The sequence below is a fragment of the Chiloscyllium plagiosum genome, unplaced genomic scaffold, assembly GCF_037043375.1.
Source record: "Chiloscyllium plagiosum isolate Xiang-an unplaced genomic scaffold, Cpla_swu_hap1 HiC_scaffold_39, whole genome shotgun sequence".
NCBI classification, from domain to species: Eukaryota; Metazoa; Chordata; class Chondrichthyes; order Orectolobiformes; family Hemiscylliidae; genus Chiloscyllium; species Chiloscyllium plagiosum.
The window spans coordinates 79,967,442-79,988,337 of NW_028270177.1; the positions used below are offsets into that span (position 1 = coordinate 79,967,442).

Genomic DNA, 20,896 nt, shown 5'->3' on the forward strand with positions numbered 1-20,896 from the left:
TCAGCCTGTTTATTGAGTATCTTTAAAGCTCCTGAATATGAAGTTAATGGATCCAAAATCCCACATTGAAAGTAAATTAACAAATTTGAATTAGTTTAAACTCACATCACTTGTTACACCATTCTCTGATTCATGTATCTCATTAAAACTGAGTGGGCCCTTTATACATGGTTAACACTGGTGTAGTGTAACAGCGAATTTTTGCTGATTTTTATGAGTTAACTGCCCTGTCAGAGCTATCAGTGAGCAGAGAATTGTACTGTTTATAACCTACATTCGTGGTAATTATTACTGTAATACTCTCTAACTTAACCAAACATTCCTGATGTACCCAGACTGTTACCTGCAATGGTTTAGACGTTGAGGGTTTAAAAAAAAAGTTATGGACTGTCTTGTTCTAGTTCATTAGATGCTCTTTCAAAAGTGTACCTCGGTGTTATGTATCACTGCGGACTCACATTTTGTTTCTCAGGCACACAGCTTTCCTTTACTGTGCATTTTAGTGTCGGAGCAATTTGAAAAAAAATGATTCAGGGAGAGACATTCTGCAATGTAAGGAGGTGCTTCTAATCTCCGGGTCCAAACTGTTTAGTGACATACACTCACATTCTGAACATAATCACTTTAGACATGCTCCATATTAGGTTGCCGAAACTGAATTTAGAAATGCAGATTCGAAATGGTATGTTATTTTGTAATGTGAGAGAGACTTTGAGTGACAGCAAAAATAAAGTCATTCATTTTGTTGGCTAATAATAATATTGAAGTTCTTTTTAGCTTTATCTGCTTGTGGTGGAATGTAGGATTAAAGGGAGTTAACTTCTAATTGAATATTCTAAATATAATCACTTTGGACACGCTCTGTATTCAGTTGCCTAAATTGAATTTTGAAATGTTTAGTATGAATTACATGTTATTTTTTAGTGCGACAGAGACTTGCAGTATCCAGGGAAGAAAAGCTCAACTGTTTTATTAGCTAGTTATATGTTTGAACTTTAATTTTAGTTTTATCTGCTTGTGAATGAATGTAGAAATAAAGGGAGCTAACTTCCAGTTGAATTTGTTTTTTTTAAACAAAATACATGCAACTATCATGTGAAACAGACCTGAAGCTACTCAAATTTACTTCCAAAGAAGCTATTCAGTAAAACCAATATCCCAAGATGTGTATGTGTCCATGTTTAAGCAGAAGCTCATGTAAAGACATAATCCCATGTGTTCGGGCTGTACAAGCTGATACCAGGATCCAGTCTGAGCCTCCAGCAGGAAACCAACATGCGGAAGCTGTAAGCCTGCCCCTTCCGATGGCCATATAAATCCTGGGCACTGGACCGTAATTCAACACTCCTGGGTCGGATCTGTTTAGAAAGATCTTAGCAGAACCGCTTCCCACAAGTTATCAGAATGATTGTGTCGACACTTTTTCTCAGTTTGTTATTGACTTTCTTATCATGTGAGTGTTTTTTGTTCAAGTCTCTCTTTGTGACTGTCTCAATGTTAGTCTACCGCAGGAATGTAAAAGACTCAGCCATCATTTCACCAACATTAATGCTCATGGTTTGTTTGTTTTCTTTTTAAAGGTGTCCAGTCGGAGGTTGTTTTGACCCAGCCAGAGGCAGAGACTGGCCGTCCCGCAGGCAGCCTGAAACTGACCTGTAAAACCAGCGGGTTCGATCTTGGCAGCTACACCATGCACTGGGTCCGACAGGTTCCCGGACAGGGTCTGGAGTGGCTGCTGAACTACTATAATTCAAACAGCAATAACTATGCACCAGCGATTAAGGGTCGATTTACTGCGTCCAAAGACACTTCAAACAACATTTTCGCGTTGGACATGGAGAACCTGAAGATCGAAGACACCGCCATCTATTACTGTGCAAGAGACCACAGCGAGAGGAACCAGGGCTGGACCCGTTCAAAAACAGCTCGAGGGAACATTTTGTCAATTCCATCATAAACTGACGGTCAGTACGAGTTTTAAATGCAATAATACCAACTGCAATCTGAAGCAGACCTCAGGCTGCCTCTTACAAAACTATCAAAGAGGAAATGTACCATTTAAACTAGCAAACTGCTGACACAATGGGACAATGTTTTGGGCATGTCATATGTACTGCTAACACTTCCATCAATTAAATGCTCGGACAAAATGTTAGTTTTAATATATCTGACAGCTCAGGAAATCACTGCTAATTGTTATGTCAACTATGGCATTCATTCTAAACATGATCAGTACTAAATGGCTCTTTCAAATGAAAATTGAGACCTCGAGTAAAGAACAGAGAATGAGTGTACTGGTCTACATCATTGTGATACTACAGTGGGTCACAGTGTTGTGCACAGCGACATCCTCATACAAAAACCACTGACAAGTGTTTATCTCAAATTGGTGATTTCTACCATGGCAGGAGCGAGAAATAATGTGAGATGCAATTTAAACGCAATCCAGTAGTGCTAGTTTGTACAAATGTATAATTTTTTCTACCTTCTTCGTGTTGATTGCCAAGTTAAATGCAGACCAAACCTGGAAAAGTATTCCAAGCTTTCAAAATACAATGGATCGTAAAAGCTGAAATAACACACTGAATCATTTTTAGAGGAGTCTGAATCACTGCTTTCTCGGAAGTGAAGAAATTCTCTGCATTTTACAGTTTACAGTCTGTCATAGTATTTGACACAACGTGTCTCACAGTGATATAGCTGGAGTGACACTGAAATTATGACCAATACAAAAACCTATTCAGCCTCCATTGTTTGAAACTAGTCAGTGATTACTTCTACAAACCGTCTTAACTTGCAGTGCAGTATTAGTTCTGTGCGGTTTAATGCCAGTATCACTATTTAATTTGTAAAAGTGTTGGGTAATTATCGATACACCAGTTGGGGATTTTGAGAATCAGTTTTATACTCTGTGAAGTATAAAACAGTATTAACATTAATCAAGAATGTTCAGAATTGACTAGCACAATTATGTGATGAAGATTTATCGTGACTTTATTTTGTCTGTGGTTCTGAAAATTTAAAATGATGGCAGATTTTTGATTTGTTTTATACAGAGCTAGTTATTGTGTGACCCAGTCCATAGAATGTAACACTGTGACTATATTGATTTCTGCGGCCAAGGGACCATGGTGACAGTGACTTCAGGTAAGACCCTTGAACTTTCTTAGTGACTTTTTAAAAACTTTCTATTCATGTGACTAATTTCTGAATTAAATGAAACTCAAATTCTGTGCTGAGTTTGATTTGGTTCGGATTGATTTTTGTTCAGACTGATTATAGACTTCAGTTAAGGCTCAGCAAATAGTTACAGTGGGGATGATGGAGTCAGTTGTTCGGTGTATCTCTTTTTTTGATCAGATGGTCTTTCTGTGTGGCTGGGTTACTTGAAACATCTAATGTCTCTTAATCAGTCAGCTATAAATAATGTTTAATGTCAGTGACATCCTGACTGTGAGTTTTATTATCAACAACAAACGCTAAGAATTCAAAGATGTTCGAGGTATTACTAAACATGATTAAAATATGCTAAAATATCATTATTCACTTCTTGAATATGTGCTCTTACCCTGATTATATTTTCTCATTAATTTTGTTAATTTTGTTGATGACAAGCAGCTTAGAAACTGTCATAAAATTTTCTTGCGGTGCTATATTGCATTCCGTTGATTAGATTCTGAGTTTGTTTTACTTGATTCTGTTGAATTGAGTTGATTGGATTTTGGCTTTCTTTTAGTTGATTTGGTTGAACTGTGTTGATTGGATTCTGACTGTTTTTACTTAGTTTTGTTGAATTGTGTTGATTGGCTTTTGAAATTGTTTTATTTGATTCTGTTGAATTGAATTGTTTGGATTCTGATTATGTTTCATTCAAATATGTTGTTCTGAGTTGATTGGATTCTGATTTTATTTTCCTTGATTCTGTTGAATTGAGTTGATTGGATTCTTATTCAGTTTGTGAAATTGATGAGCGTTTTCATGCTTTCTGTAATCGGTGTTTTGTCTCTGGTGAGGAGATTGACTCTCTGGATTAGTTTTCATTACCAATATTTGTGAAGTTCTTTTGTTTTTCATGAATCATTTCTGCATTTAAAATTAGATGACACGTTTTTCTCTGCTTGATTGAAAACATTACATCCATTTGTAACGGTCTGTAAAACAACTTAAGGCAGAAACTCGGAAGTGTGAGAAATGAAAAAAAAAAGGAGTTTTTAATGCATTGACTTTTAAAAAAACGCAGTTCTAATTGTAAACTTACTGAATTTTGTTTTGAGTAGTCTCATTCAAAATAAAATTTGGGACTAAAATCTGAAACTGCAGAATTGATTGTGGGCAAAGTCTTAGAGAGAATTGTAAGGGATAGGATTTATGCACATCTGGATAGGAATAATGTGATCAAGGATAGTCAGCATGGTTTTGTGAAGGGCAGGTCGTGCCTCACAAACCTTATTGAATTCTTTGAAAAGGTGACGAAGGAGGTTGATGAGGGGAAAGCGGTAGATGTGGTATATATGGATTTTAGTAAGGCGTTTGATAAGGTTCCCCATGGTAGGCTACTGCAGAAAATACGGAGATATGGCATTGAGGGTGAGTTGGAGGTTTGGATTAGGAATTGGCTGGATGGAAGAAGACAGAGGGTAGTAGTTGATGGCAAAGTTTCTTCATGGAGTGCCGTCACTAGCGGTGTTCCGCAAGGATCTGTTTTGGGACCATTGCTGTTTGTCATTTTTATAAATGACCTGGAAGAGGTGTTAGAAGGTTGGGTGAGCAAGTTTGCGGATGATACGAAAGTCAGAGGAGTTGTTGACAGTGAGGAAGGATGTGGCAGGTTACAGCAGGATATAGAGAAGCTGCAGAGCTGGGCAGAAAGGTGGCAAATGGAATTCAATGTAGCTAAGTGTGAGGTGATTCACTTTGGGAAGAATAACAAAAAGATGGGGTACTGGGCTAATGGTCGGATACTTGGTAGTGTGGATGAGCAGAGGGATCTTGGTGTCCATGTACACAGATCTCTGAAAGTTGCCACCCAGGTAAATAGTGCGGTGAGGAAGGCATATGGCGTACTGGCTTTTATTGGTAGAGGAATTGAGTTCCGGAGTCCTGAGGTCATGATGCAGTTGTATAAGACTCTGGTGCGGCCGCATCTGGAATATTGTGTGCAGTTCTGGTCGCCATACTATAGGAAGGATGTGGAGGCACTGGAACGGGTGCAGAGGAGGTTTACCAGGATGTTGTCTGGTATGGAAGGAAGATCGTATGAGGAAAGACTGAGACACTTGGGGCTGTTTTCATTAGAGAAAAGAAGGTTTAGGGGTGATTTGATTGAGGTGTACAAGATGATTAGGGGGTTAGATAGGGTTGACAGTGTGAACCTTTTCCCGCGTATGGAGTCGGGTATTACAAGGGGGCATAGCTTTAAATTAAGTGGGGGTAGATATAGGACTGAAGTTAGGGGTAGGTTCTTCACTCAGCGAGTCGTAAGTTCATGGAATGCCTTGCCAGTAGCAGTGGTGGACTCTCCCTCTTTATGGGCATTTAAGCGGGCATTGGATAGGTATATGGAGGATAGTGGGTTAGTATAGGTTAGGTGGGCTTGGATCGGCGCAACATCGAGGGCTAAAGGGCCTGTACTGCGCTGTATTCTTCTTCTTCTTCTAATTGATCAGATTATGTAATTGAAACTAACTTAAAATTATAATGTGGTAATATTTGTCCATTCAGTAATTTTGTTTTGACAATGAAGTGATTAATCAATATATGCCTTCAATCGCTCTACTGTGCGCTGCACAAGATTGTCACGATCAAGAAGGGTGTACAGGTTGGAAATAAATTGAACTGTTGCCAGAAACGTTACAGCTTTAAGTGTTAAGTCCCCTCTCAAACAAGGCTGCTGTTATGACTTGTTATTTCTATTCAAGTTAATCATTAGTTTTCTTGATTCTGACCAGCTTTGTTAGACTTCAATCTGGGTTTTTTTTGTGAGGTTACATCATGTTCTTGGTTCTGTTGAAACTGTTTGCAGAGCTAGTTCTGCTGCAAACACACCATGTTGTGATCTGGTGATCGTTGATCTGTTGAGGAGGGACTGTGCTTGGGTAACATTAAATGTGTTATATTTGGGAAACCGTTTCTGGTTTCTACATTGTTTTTGCAATGTTAACATGGTTGGTGACAGTGAACCGCTCCAGGTTCCCCATTCATTGCAATCGGCATGCGAGTTTAAATTTCATAAAGCCTATTATTAAGTGAAAGGCAAATCGCAAAGGTTTTAGAAATGAAGGGAAAACAGATACCTTCGGGCGCCATTTTTACTTAAAAGTAATAATTAAGGATTAATCGAATCCATGCTTTACAATCCAAATTCAGAACTCCACTATCTAGTTCAATCACAAGGTCTGTCTTTAAACAGTTTACAAGTCATAGAGAAATATAAATAGAATTTCAAAAGTCTAATGTTCTAATAGTTCTTGCTCTTGAGCATAAATGCCATGACTGTGTTATAATTGATCAAGAAACACCTTTCAATTCCGCTGTACACTACATACATATTTTTCTGGCTGGAAAAGATCATTGGCAAAAACCATTTGGAAATTCTGCTCAATTCTATGAAGAACAGATCAGTATCACTGCTTTGATCAGTTTCAGACGTAACTTGAGTTAATTAATTGTTATGTCCCTGATTAAACTGGATTTACAGGATAAAAATAAAACATTAACTGAATTATTTAATCTGCACAGTGCTTTAGGTGTTCCCAATCTGTGCATTTTAAATAAATAGTTACATTTTACAACATAATATCAACTGAGGAGTCATTCTTTCGGAAACAACTGCTATCGTGAATTATGTGACCAAGGCCAAATTTCGAATTAATTAAAATAATCCACTCATGACCTCGCAGGGCAACATAGTGTCTCAGTGGTTGGCACTGCTGCCTCACAGTGCCAGGGTCCCAAATTCGATCCCACCCTCGGGTGACTGCCTGTGTGGAGTTAGCACATTCTCCCTGTGTCTGCGTAGGTTTCCTTCGGGCGCTCTGGTTTCCGACCACAGTCCAAAAGATGTGCAGGTCAGGTGATTGGCTGTGCTAAATTGCACACAATGTTCAGGGATGTGTAGGTTCGGGTGCATTAGTCAGGGGTAAATATCAATTAGGGGAATGGGTCTGGGTGGGCTACTTACTGTTCAGAAGGTCAGTGTGGAATTGGTGGGCCAAATGGCCTGTTTCTATACTTTAGGAACCCTACTCTTAAAACCATGGGAGTGCTTGCTGCAAACGCAGAGAATTCATTTTACGTCGATGTGTTCAGACGGATGCAGAGTTCACAAATTTGCAGAAGACATGAACTAGAGGATAACAGAGCACATTGTTTATTCAGACACTTAAAATAGAGTAATATTTATTTTAATAAATATACTTGACCGATTTATTGCAATGTAGCGATCGGAAGGAATCTGCTCACATTAGTTAAGTGTGACAATCATTTAGATTAGATTTCCTGCAGTATGTATCGGGCTTTTTGGCCCAACAAGTCCACACCGACCCTCTGAAGAGTAATCCACCCAGACCCATTCCCCTACCCTATATTTACCCCTGACTAATGCACCTAATACTATGGACGATATAGCATGACCAGTTCACCTGACATGCACATCTTTGGATTGTGGGAGGAAACCCACACAGACACAGGGGAGATTGTGTAAACTCCACACAGGCAGTCACCCGAGGCTGGAACCGAGCCTGGGTATCTGGATCTGTGAGGCAGCAGTGCCCACATTTACTTAGACATCCGCTAAAGCGGGCAACTCCAGACAGAAGCATGTTTTCAATTCATACCTTTTTAAACATTTTCGTTTATTAAAAGCAGTTAACAAGAATATGACCTTGCCCTAATTCCTTCAACAGAAATGCTTTCCACACTGGAATGCGGTATTGACTTTATGCAGTCACATTAATCCACTGGTTAGTTCCTCTGATGAATTTTCAATTACAGTGAATATATTTGACGTGAGGAGTTGAGCAATGTATCCTCGAGGATTAAGTCTGTTGTGCAGTTTGTTTCTGTGCTATCTCCGACTAACTTGTCAACGTTCCTGACCATTTGTAGATTGTCCAGTTCGGATACCTGAATCTCAGACAGTTCAATTTTATCTTGAGCTTCAAAACCACTTTTATCTGCCAGAAATACAATATTCGATTAGGTGCCTCAGAATTGAGAGTCCTGACTAAGTTGTTCCAATCAGAACGTGCGTTTCAGGAACAAAAGGCAGATAGCAAGAGTTTTGAAATTGGTTGTTGGCAACAAGAGATATTTGATTGAGTGAGGCAGAGGGAAATATGCTGCATATTTTCTTTGTGCCTCAGTTATGCAGGACATGTTTCGTGGCACAATGTAGAATCAGAATTTTTTTGCATCTTATTATTTGAAAACCTATTATCAGCTTTTAATGTCACTGGCAACGGTCGTATTACACTTCAAATCATTTTAATCTTTTCCAAACTAAGTGGACCGTCTGGTGCAGCAACATTCACAGGGGAAAGAGGAAGGGAGTTCTAGGTTGGAATCCAGTGACAGTGAATTGATGGCAATTGCAATTCCTAGATTTATTCCTCTGTAGTTCCCATAGAGTTTGAACAATTTGGAGCTGCTGTCAAAGCATTCTTCGATAAATTTGAAATGTTCCTTTCATTGTACAAACATTCTGGAACAATCCCTGGTTGTTGGAAGGTGTTAATAACTAACATGGTTTAGGTACTGTCAAAACAGGTGGGCTGTGTTCTCCGTGATAGTGTCAAGCTCATTGAGTTCAGGTCTGTTGTGATGTTGTATTAGGGTCCCTGATTCTGTGCCAGGTGGCCTGTGTTCACTTACAACCTGTTAGAGAGGTATGTAACACCATCTCTTATCAGGTTACTTCATTGCAAGAAAGCAGATTGACATGTTTGGGTGTTTGTTGGAATTCCACTCACAGAGGCCAATGAAATCTATTCAATCGCTGTCCTGACTTGTGTCTCTTAGATATTAAACAGAATTTTGGTGGTTAGCAGCTTTTTCCAGATCAATATTTGTTCACAAGCTTTTGGGTATCGCTAGATGGTGTTAATGGAGTAAGTGCTCAAAGAAATTCCAGCTTTTGACTTGCTGTTCTAACAATATCATTTATAACTAATCCAGAATGAATCATTTTCGCAGCATATCTGATGAGATTATGCTTAGGCTGTTTTACTTTTTATTAAACCAGTGCTGGAGCTGAAGTTGATTGTTCAGTACGGTGGGAGTTCCGCTGAATCCAACACTTGCTGCAGATGGTGATAGCTTTTCAGTTGGTCTTCAATTGCAATCTCAGACCATCCAGTACCTCTGCTAAGAATTCTTTTTCCAACAGGAGTCAAGCCAACACAATCACTGTTTATCTCAACAGGTGTGAGCTCTTGTGCCAAAAGCATGAAAACAATTTGGTGAAGGGGGGGGGGGCGTCTCTGAATGCGAAAGGTTAACCTTGCCTTCTCTCCACAGGAGCTGCTCGACCTGCTGAGTTTCTTTTGAAATTTCTGTCTTTATTTTGGTTTTCTAGCATTTAACGTTTGTTGTTTCATTGAAAAAAGTTGTGTTCGATGAAGCACGTTCTTCAGAGAAAAGATGCATTTGAACAAATTGCGAATGTTCAGAGATATTAAATATCAGAGAATCATTGAATTTGACCGCCCTGATCTCGAGCTGTAGTTTCACAAGAAACTATTATGGAGTAACAACACACTCCAGAGCGCAGTGGCTGCTGTAATTGGGTGGAAGTTATTTTGATCACTCAGATAGAGAATGTCAATGATCCCGTTCCAAATAATCAACAGAAGGTTTTTTTTTATAAAGCATGTGTGAAACAATTAATTTGTTGAAATATTTTTATAAAAAGTGTTCACCACCAGTGCTAGCTTAATGAATGACACAATGATAGGAAGGTAGGAGCAAGAGGAGGGCACTCAGCCCCTCGAGCTGTTCCACCACTTACTTAGATCATGGAGCATCTGTGAGCTAAATCCACAGGTCTCCCTTTGGCTAAAACTCTTCAACACCTTTGATTAACAAGCAAAAACTATCCCAGATTTACTAATTCGACTGCCCGTAACAAAGGGAGACACCATTTCTGAAAGACATTCCTGTGAGTACTGTGACACAATGAGGCTGGAATTAATTGCTCATGAAAGTAAACTTTAAATCTCTGACAATTTCCATTTGAAACATCCCAATCATCATATTTCATTAACTTAACACTATACTTCCCTTGAATAAAGAAATATAATGTGTGATTGCCTTGCTAATAATGCGGGAAGCTTCCTTCCTATTTTATGGTTAAGAAATAGCTCTGTTCATTCAGTGAAAACACAGTCAAATCACACAAAAGGAAACCACGTCATCTTGTGTAGACACACAAGTGCCTCAAATAATTTTCAATTCTTCCAGTGGTTGTTTGAATCTCTAGACAGGTGTGGAAGTGTCCGACTTTTTATATCGCCTTGAGAACCCAGTTATCATCAGTCTATTTGAATTGCTGAAGTTTGTGTGGTATTAGCACATTCACAGCGCTGTTAGGAAGTGAGGCCCATGGCTGTGATTGAGGAAGAGGAAACGGCAGAGAAATAGTTTAGAGTCAAGTTGAAGTCTAATTTGGAGGAGAGCTTTCAGTTGAAGCATTTACATGCATGTGCGCCCTTATCCTCAAGGATCACAGTTTTGGAACATGCTGCTGAAGGGACATGTCAGCATGCAAAACGGAAGCTGAAGAAGGCCCCTTGGCCCCTCGAGAATGCTATTCCATTCATGGGATCATCATTAATCTTGCTGCTCACCAATCTTCCCAACACACCGATAACATTGAACCTGATTGTTTACTGTTCAGCAAAAGAATGGTGGAACTTTGGAATTCTCCACCACAGAAATTGATTCAGGACAAAACATTAAATGATTTCAATAAGGAGATAGATTCCTTCAATCCTCAAAAAAATGCTCCGGATATGTGGGAGAAAGGCAAACAGGGTACAATATTGGTTGAAAGCCATGAAAACATTGAATGGGACATGGTTTGTAAGTTTGCACGTAACACCAACATTGGTGGTATAATTGGCAGTGAAAGTTATCTAAACGTAGAATGAGATCTTGATTAGCTGGGCCAATGGGCTGAGGAGTGGCAGATTGAGTGTAATTTAAATGAATACGACGTGTTGCTTTTTGAGAAGACAAATCAGGTCACAACTTACAGAGTTAATGGTAGGGCACTGGATAGTGATGTTGAACACAGGGCCCTGAGGGTCCAGACTCATAGAGTCTTACAGAGTTCATGGTAAGGCACTGGGTAGTGATATTGAACACTGAGGACCCTGAGGGTTCAGACTCATAGATTCGTGAAAGCGTTGTCTCAAGTAGCTAGTGTGTTGAAGGCGTTTGGCACAAGTACCTTCATTGGTCAGAGCGCTGAGTGCAGGAGTTGGGGCTTGATGTTGTAACTGTCCAAAACATTGGAATGAACTGCCAGAGGAAGTGGTAAATGCAGAGATAGGTCCAACATTTAGAAGACATATGAACAGCTCCAGGAACTGGATAGGTCTGGATGGATATGGGCCAAAGGCAGGCAAGTGGAATTAGTTTAATTTGGGAACTCTGGTCAGCATGGATGAGCTGGACCAAAGGAACTGTTTCTGTGCTGTATGACTTTATGACTCACTGACTTTATGGTGGAGTGGGCTCAAAGTTGGAAGGTGGTGAGCAAGTGAGGGGCTAGATTGGGCATGTGGGAGAGTTTGGGCTGGTAGGCTGTGAGGTGTTGGCTGGCTGCTGAGTAAGCTTGCATGCACTTTGTCTGGCAAGGTGGCATCAAGATAAATGGTAATGGTCACAGAATAATTTGGTCGAATTGTGCTTGGTAGGTGAGGGGTAGTTTGAGCTGAAATGCAGGAGGTCTGTCTTTGCCAGGCTGGTTTATGGAGAGGTGAGCAGGATGCCAGGCTGGTTAGTGTAGAGGTGGGCAGAGTGCCAGGATGTTTCGGGGGTCGAAGGTCACTGTAATGAAGTGACAGGTGGACGTGTTGTCAAAATGCAAAGCTCGGAGTCTGGCAAAATGGTAGGTTGTAAAGCACAGATGCGAAAGGAGATAGGATGCAATGTGCACAGGTTGACTTGGGTAAGGTGAGAGGTCAGTGATCATGGACTGAGGTCATGTCTTGGGTAGTGGGCTTTTGTCAGAGGTTGTGAAAATGATGGTGCCAGGTCCAGTCAGGGCCAGATTCACCATGGGCCAGGTGCAGGGCGGCAGGAGTGTAAATGAGTGAAAGGAATTGAGATCATATGTCCATCTGGAACATAGAATATAGAACATTACAGTGCAGCACAGCACAGGCCCTTCAGCCCTCAATGTTGCGCTGACCTGTGGAACCAATCTGAAGCCTATCTATCCTACACGATTCCATTTACATCCATATGTTTATCCAATAACCTTTTAAATGCCCTTAAATTTGGCGAGTGTACTATTGTTGCAGGCAGTGCGTTCCATGGCCCTACTACTCTCTGAGTAAAGAAACAACCTCTGACATCTGTCATCTATGTCCGCTCCTGCTAGCCATCACTATTCAAGGAAAAAAGACTTTCACTGTCCACTCTCTGTTTATCTTTTATGTCTCAATTAAGTCACCTCTCAACCTTCTTCTCTCAAATAAAAACAGCCTCAAGACCCTCATCCTTTCCTAATTAAACCTTCCCGCCATACCAATCAACATCCTGGTAAACGTCCTCTCAACTCTTCCAAAGCTTCCACATTCTTTCTATAATGTGCTGACCAGAACAGTACACAATACTTGCAAGTGCGGCCCCACCAGAGTTTTGTACAGCTGCAGCCTAACTTCGTGGTTCTGAAACTCAGTCCCTCTATCGATGAAAGCCAACACAAAGTATACCTTCTTAACAACTCTGTCAAACTGGCTGGCAACTTTTAGGGATCTATGTACATGGACACCGAGATCTCTCTGCTCAGCTACACTACCAATATGGATTGCCTTGGATGTGTTTCGTGTGATAGGGGTTGTGTGTTCCGGGCATGAATGGGTGCATAGCAGGGTAGGGTTTGTCAATGTGACTGGGAATTTAGGTCTAGACAGAGTAAGTGCAGTGGTTCGTTTGAAAGATGAGGTTTGCTGATGAACTGCGTGTCAGTTTGATAGTTATTAAAGTTAAAGATTGCTTGTTCATATCTCAAATCATATTTACATAAATACTCAGCTGTAACACTCCAAAGTCTCTGAACCTTAATGGTCCTCCATTTTTCAGAGGCCTCCAGAATTCAGATAATTGTAAATGAGATGTTTCAACTTCCAGACAATTGGCATGAGTTCAGCCGTGTCAACTATCCTCCCAGTCCCAGTGCTCAGCTCCTGCCTGTGCTGCTGCTGCAGTGACCTTCCTCCCAGGGAAAACATTCTACCTTGCATTGATAAGTAAGGAAGGCTCACTGGACCTGATTTCCAAGTATGGGGACGGCAAACACGAGGGGACACAACTTTAAAGTGAGGGGAGATAGGTATAAGACAGATGTCAGAGATAGTTTCTTTACTCATTGAGTATTAAGGGTATGGAATGTTTTGCCTGAAACAGTAGTAGATTCGCCAAGTTTATGTACATTTAAGTCGTCATTGGACAAACATATGGCCGTACATGGCATAGTGTAGGTGGGATGGGCTTCAGATTAGTATGACAGGGCAGCGCAACATCGAGGGCCGAAGGGCGTGTACTGCGCTGTAATGTTCTATGTTCTGTGATTCACTCTGATTTCTCTCCGGGGGTACTGCCAGCTGTTGGGTATTTCCAGCAGTACGGTACCTACTGGGGCAGCACACTGGTTCCGTGGTTAGTGCTGCTGCCTCACAGTGCTCGGGACTCGGGTTCCAGTCCAGCCTCGAGTGACTGTCTGTGTGGAGTTGGCACTTTCTCCCCATGTCTGTGTGCGTTTCCTCCCACAGTCCAAAGATGTGCAAGCTGGGGGAATTGCAAATGTTGTATTCAGTGATTGGGAGTTTAGGTGCATTAGTCAGGGTTAACTGTAGCATAATAGGGTAGGGGAATGGGTCTGGATGCATTACTTTTCAGAGGGTGGGTGTGGACTTGTTGGGCCAAATGGCCTGTTTGCACACACTGTAGAATTTCGATGAATCTGCATTTCCTTGGTTTGTATTTTGTGAAACGTCTCTGCTCTTCACAGCAATCCAGTGAAAGTGTCAGTTGGTGAGATCTTTAAACAGTTACTGGGGTGGGATCAGGATGTTCTTCTTCCTAAATTACATGGTAATGGTCAAGGTCGAGGGCAGGTTTCTAAAGAGGGAACCAATGATCATGATCAGCAACTGGTAGGAAACAAAACTAAACCCCAGTTATGCTGTAGACTTCAGCGGGAGCATACTGGCAAACTTTACAGCTGAGGATACATTTGAGTAACTGATAAGGTCAAATTAACAGAAACTAACATGCTCAATTGGTCATTCTATTGTAGAGACACCGTCTCCCCCCACGCTTTATGGCCTGGTCTCCTCCTGTCAGGAGCACAACACCGGTTCTGTGATCTTTGGTTGTTTGGCGATGGACTATTCCCCTGACGTCACCAAGGTAACCTGGAAGAAAGGTGGGGAGCTAATCACGACTGGATTGAAGACTTACCCATCAGTGAGAAACAAGAAGGGAACCTACACCCTGAGCAGTCAGTTAACCCTGCCCGAGTTAGCGATAGATTGCCCCAGCAAAATCTACTGTGAGGTTCAACACAGCAGGACGCACAAGAGCAAAGTAATGCCATGTAAGTGTTGTGGGAACTGAGATTAACAGATCATCTGTGATTAACATGAAGAAGGCATTATTTATAACCGTTTTCACAGAATCACCTTATACAGCACAGGAAAAAGGCCCTTTGATCCAGCCAATTCACGCCTATCGATAACAGCCACCTAACTATTCCAGTCTCATGTGCCAGCACACGATCCATTGCCTTGTGTGACTTGCCCTTGCAAGGATACTTCATACTTATAATGAGGGGCTCAGTCTCTACATGACTTATAGGTGCTGAGCTCCAGGCTAACACCACCCTCTGTTTGATTTTGTTTTCCCCTGATATCCACTTGGAAGCTCCTGGCCTTACCTTCACCCTGTGCCCCTGAGGCATTGATTTCTCCATCAAGGGGAAAGGTTTCATCCAGTTTACCCTGTCTATGCCTAAAATAATTCTAGATATCATGATAATCTTCTTCCTAATTCTCCTCTGCTCCAAGGAAAACCCCTGTCTATCTAAACTAGCTTCATAACTAAAACCCTCCAACCCAGGCAAGATTCTGGCAAATCTCATCAATACTGCCTTCAGTGTAATCACATTGCTTCGATAACATGCACACAACGCTTCAGTATGGCCTACCCAGTGTTTTATTAAGTTCCAGTATCATCTCACCACTCTTCATTGTCAATGTCTAGGCTAATAAAAGCAAATATCCTCCCACTTTCTTAGCCTATTTATCCAGACGACACAGTACTATAAGGGATCGGTGGGTACATGCACCAAAGATCCTCAGGCCTTTCCAGGGTTCCACCATTCAAAACGTCATACCTCACAGATTCTTCTGACGAATTACATCAACTTACATTTATTCAGAATAATTTCCATTTGCAACTTTTCTCTTCACATACAACCAACCCTTTTATATCCTCCTGCAATCTAAAGCCATTATGCTCATGACTTACCAACATGACGGTTTTCATTTAATCTGTGAATTCACTGGTTAATCCTCCTAAATTTGAGTCTCAATCATTGGTATGTAAGAGAAATAGCACGGAAATCAACACCAATCCCTACAGAACACCAGGAGACATAGATTTCCAGTCACGCAGACACCCGATGACTATTATCCCCTGCTCCCATCACTCAGCCAGTTCTAGATCCAATCTGTCAAATTAACTCGGATCCCATTGGCTCTGATTATTGCTATCATCTGGACATCGAGTTATCTCTATGAAAACTACAATCAAATTGTTACACATGACTTCCTCTCAATAGAACCGTGCTGAAAATTATTGATTTATCTTCCAAATGAAAACTAATTTCACTTCTCAATAGTTTCCTTACCACTGAGACTAGCTTGACAGATCTATGTTTTCATTATTTATCCCTTCCTTCGTCCTGCATAACAGTGCAACGTTGGCTGATCTGCACTCACTTGGCACAACTGCTGTGGCCAGACAGGAATTCTAAATTATTGTCAGCAACCCAACTATTTCATCCTTTGCATCGCTCAACCGCTTGGTATACTTTTCATCTGCCCTGGAAATATAACCACTTTTCATTCAGCAAGACAACACAGAACATCACGTCATGTCTCCTAATTTCTGAAAGTACATCACAACACCCCTCCATGATGTCTGTCCCCACATTGTCACTCTAACTAGTGAACACTGACACAACACATTCGTTTTGACCACAAACTAATCCTCCGGCTCCACTCCAATAATAACACTTAATGGGCATTACTGTTTCCCGAATAATTCTTTTATTATGAATGAGTCTGTAAATTTTAAAAATATTTTCCTTTATTTTGACTGCTATTATTTTCTCATGGTCCCTTTTGCTCTTCTAATTCCTTTGTCTTTCAAACTCCCCCTTGCACGTTCTGTACTCCATATTAGTTTCTATTGTTTTGAGATTTCAGTATAGACCAGAAGCCTCCCTTGTTTCTCTTTATCTCCCCCTCCATGCCCTTTGGTGTCCAGAGCCCGCTGCATTCTTGGTCCCACGCAGTGGTTTCCTGGGAAATGCCCTCCCTGTGATTTTCCTATCTCTTTCTTAAATGTGTCACACTGCTCTAACTCAGATTTACCAATAAGTGTCAGCTTCCAGTCCACTCTGGTCAAGTCATTACCTGATCTTACTAAAATTGTCCTTCCCCTTTTCAGAACTTTGGGCCAATTTCTATTCCTTTGCAGTACAATCTGAAATCCAACTGATTTACGATCACTGTCTGCAAAGTGCTCCACCATTGATGTTTTACCCACTGAGTCGACTTCATTCCCGAAAGTTAAGTTCCGGTTCACCCCTCTCTTGCAAGGTCTGGATTAAAATTCTCTGTATTAAACACATACTTTGTTCAAATATTCTCCTGGAGGCGTTTTCAGAATTGTGCTCCCTCTAAATTTTTGACAAAATGAATATCCAAGCCTATGCTGAGGAAGTGAAAAACCTCGTTTCTCATTCCCCTGTTTAATTTACATGTCTCTGAAATTTGCCCATGTATTCGCACTTGGTATTTTGGACCAATAGTAAGGTCTATCGTGCTCTCCCAATACTTATGTTTGCTGTGTTTTGGTTTTGAAGTACTGTCCATTTGCCTTTGTTCAAGGAGGTATCCATGATTTCATTTCTCTTTACAGCCTAAAATACTCTTGTCAGAATTGCAACAGAAACAACATTCTGTACCGCACACCCCCGCCCCCATCATTTTCTATCTTTCCCTGTCTTGCCTGAAGGCACTAAATCCTGGAATATTGAATAGCTACTCCTGCCCGGCTCTCAATATGTCTCCGTGATAGCAACGACATCATTTCTTCATTTATGCCAGTAATTCGTCTGCCTTGTTCATGAGACTCTGTCATTAAAACGAATACCATCCAACGTTGCTATCTCCCTTCTGATGTTACCAGCCTATAGTTTCTGTGCCTCCTTGACTCCCTTGCTGTGTCCTCTAAGTTTAGCCTTTCACATTGTCCTGCTGATCTTTCTATGTGAATCCCAGCTTCTCCAGCACTCTGCACAATTATGATTCCTGTATACATTAACCACAAGAAACCTTGATATATGAGAACTGATTGTAATTGTTATGAAATTCGTTGGATAATATATGCGATGTGTTTCCTAAAGGTCCAGATATTCTCCAACCAACTCTTCTCCTGACTGTGAGCTCCAGTGAAGAAATCGCAAGCAGCAAGTTTGCAACCGTCGTCTGTTCAAACATCGAGTTCCGTCCGAAGTCAATCTCCGTGAGTTGGTTGAAAAATGGCCGACCCTTGGATTCTGGCTTCTTCACGTCTCCCGTGTGTGAGGCGAACGGGAACTTCTCGGTGACGAGTCGGCTGATGGTCCCTTATGGAGAATGGTACAACAGTGCGGTCTATACCTGCCAGGTCACTCATGGAGAGAACATTCAAAGTAAAAACATCACCGCACTCCAGGGTAAGATTCACATACTGAGAGAGCTACAAATCACTCTGAACTCTGATGTGAATCAAACACACTAATTTATCAGGCGTAGGAAACAGCACGGTACAGCTTCTCGTTTCCCAACATGCCACGTATCTCATTTCAGTTTGAGTGTTACATTAGCATTGCTCATAATTCAACCTTTAGGCAAGTCAGAAAAGCATGTTTCCTCTCTGTTGCAGATAGATACTTAGACAGTGAGCTTTGTTAAATAGTTTGTTGCCTGACCATGCTGGGAGAGGCATTCAGAGTGCTGAATGCTTGCCTGGTAGCTGCTTCAAGGATAAGTTTGGGGTGGAGGGGGATATTGGAGAGATATCTGATTGAAACATAGAAAATACTGAGAGACTGAGGTCGAGTGAATGTGGAATTGATGCTTTGACTGGTAGGCGAGAGTAGGACCCAAGGGCACAGTCTCAGGGTCAAAGGGGCACCGTTTAGAACTGAGATGGGGAGGGTTTCTTCAGCCAGAGGGTGATGAGTCTGTGGAACATGTTGCTGCAGAGGGCTGTAGAGACCAGGCCATTGTGTGTATTCAAGCCAGAGATAGATCGGCTCTTGTTTAGTACGGGGAGAAGGCAGGAGAATGGCTTTAGCCTGAAATGTCGATTTTCCTGCTCGTCGGATGCTGCCTGACCTGCTGTGCTTTTCAAGCATCATTCTGATCTAAACTCTGGATTGGCCGAACAGCCTTATTCTGATGCTCTATCAAATTGACATGGTTAACATATGCAGTGATCCTTACTTGAAAATAAATCAAAATGCGTTCAATGCTTCATTCCCTGCTCAGGAATGACCTGTTGGTTGGACATTGTACGACATCGATTGTTATCTGGTACTGAGCTCTTTAACTTCATTTATGGGATCAGACCACAGACCAAGTGGCTATCACATTTGATGAACTGGGATAAATGAGATCTCACTGAGCTTCTTTAAGATGCTCTCTGTAATTAGTGGATGAGGCAGGAGAATAAATTCTGGTGGGAATGCTACAATAGGGATGAATGAACTAGGAACTCGAGACAGGCTGATTTAGCCTGTTTGGGGTGGCGATGTTTACACAGTGAGTAGTGGATGTCTATAAAATTAGTGACATTTCCATCGCGTTTGTAGATTAATTTAAGACGCTTTTGTTTGTTTTTTTTCTCTCCTGCTATATGAAGAAATTAAAAAATGCAGCTTGGTAAATAAAGTGAAAGTACAGACCAGTTATGAACTAACTGAATGGAGGGAAAGATTTAAGGAGATGGGTGTCCTTCTCGATATCCAATGCTGTACTCAATGTCTTGTTTTCAGATCTATTCCAAACACAGCCCACGAGGAACAATGACATAAATTAGAGAATGACATCACACCAATAACGCAAAGTATTTTTAATCATGTTAAATATAATGAACAGAATTTCCATGGCTGTTCACTGCTCCTGTAACACTTTAGAACTCTGCAAAGAGAATAATTATTATTTATTATAATCTGTCCAAAATTTGGGATGTGATTTGGCAGTCAGTGTGACCAGCAGCACTTGCACCTAAAGGTTATGAACATGGAAATGAACTCATTATATTCAGATTACTCTTGTCACAAGTATCAATGGATGGTCTTAAGTGAGAGACAAACTCCGAAAGAAAGATAATTCCATGGGTTACATGATGGTATCTTCGATGATTTTACTTTTTTCACAGGTTTCACTTGTTACAAAGCCAGTGTTCTTTCGGAATAATTACACAGGGTATGTCCTAGGTAATCACAAATGTTTCACAGATCAAAATACATCAACAATAGTAAGCATCGTTTCAGAATAGTTGGAGTTGCCATTTTGGAGGTGGTGTCTTCACCCTGTGAAGGAGTAATCTGAAGATTGGCTGTTTGTATCAGAAAGGGGCATTTTTCATTGACTTTGATTTTTGTTTCATAGAAGATACCGAGTGCCACCCTAACACCGTTAAAATCCTCCCACCGGCAGTAGAACAAGTCTTACTGGAGGCGACGGTGACGTTAACCTGCGTTGTGTCCAATCTTCCTTCTGGAGTCAACGTGACATGGAGACAAGAAAAGAAGCCTCTGAAATCAGAGATTGCTGACCAGCCTGGACAGAATCCCGACAGCGTGGTCAGCAAATTAGACATTTCTACTGAAGCCTGGCTGAGTGGCGTTAATTTTGAATGTGTGGTGTACCATCAGAATCTACCGACTCCGCTGAGAGACTCCATCCACAAGAAGAATGGTGAGCGGTGAGATTAAAGCACAAAGGATCCCATGTGTAATCCAGATCCAGTTACATCAATGTCAGGCTTTTATTGGTAATGAGCAAACACCGTTGGGGGCATTAATTATGCATCTGAAGGCAGGATAGCTGAGTAGCTGATTAAGAAAAAGATGGACCAAAGGATATTGTATTCTGATTAAGTCAGATAAGGTGGGAAGAAGCCTGAGTTGTGACGCCACCATCAGCAATGACAAATGGCCAGAATGTCCTCGTTGTGGGCTGGAAACATGGAGACAACTTTCACATTAAACTTTCCTTTTTTTAATGAACAGTATGCGTACCATTCTGCTCCTTTAGAAAACGAAAGTAAATAAATCCCAAATTAAACATGGCGTATTCAAATATTTAGCGAAATTGTGATATCG

General features: G+C 41.1%; 1 gene segment (V, D, J or C); it reads left to right on the plus strand.

The window, feature by feature from the left end:
* Positions 1-1,343: 1,343 nt before the first annotated feature.
* Positions 1,344-20,500, plus strand: LOC148138783 (Ig heavy chain C region-like). The segment is given in 6 exon segments: positions 1,344-1,453; positions 1,581-1,909; positions 3,117-3,147; positions 14,528-14,827; positions 17,927-18,238; positions 20,181-20,500. Coding segments are annotated over 6 exon segments (1,341 nt in total).
* The last annotated feature ends 396 nt before the right edge of the window (positions 20,501-20,896 follow it).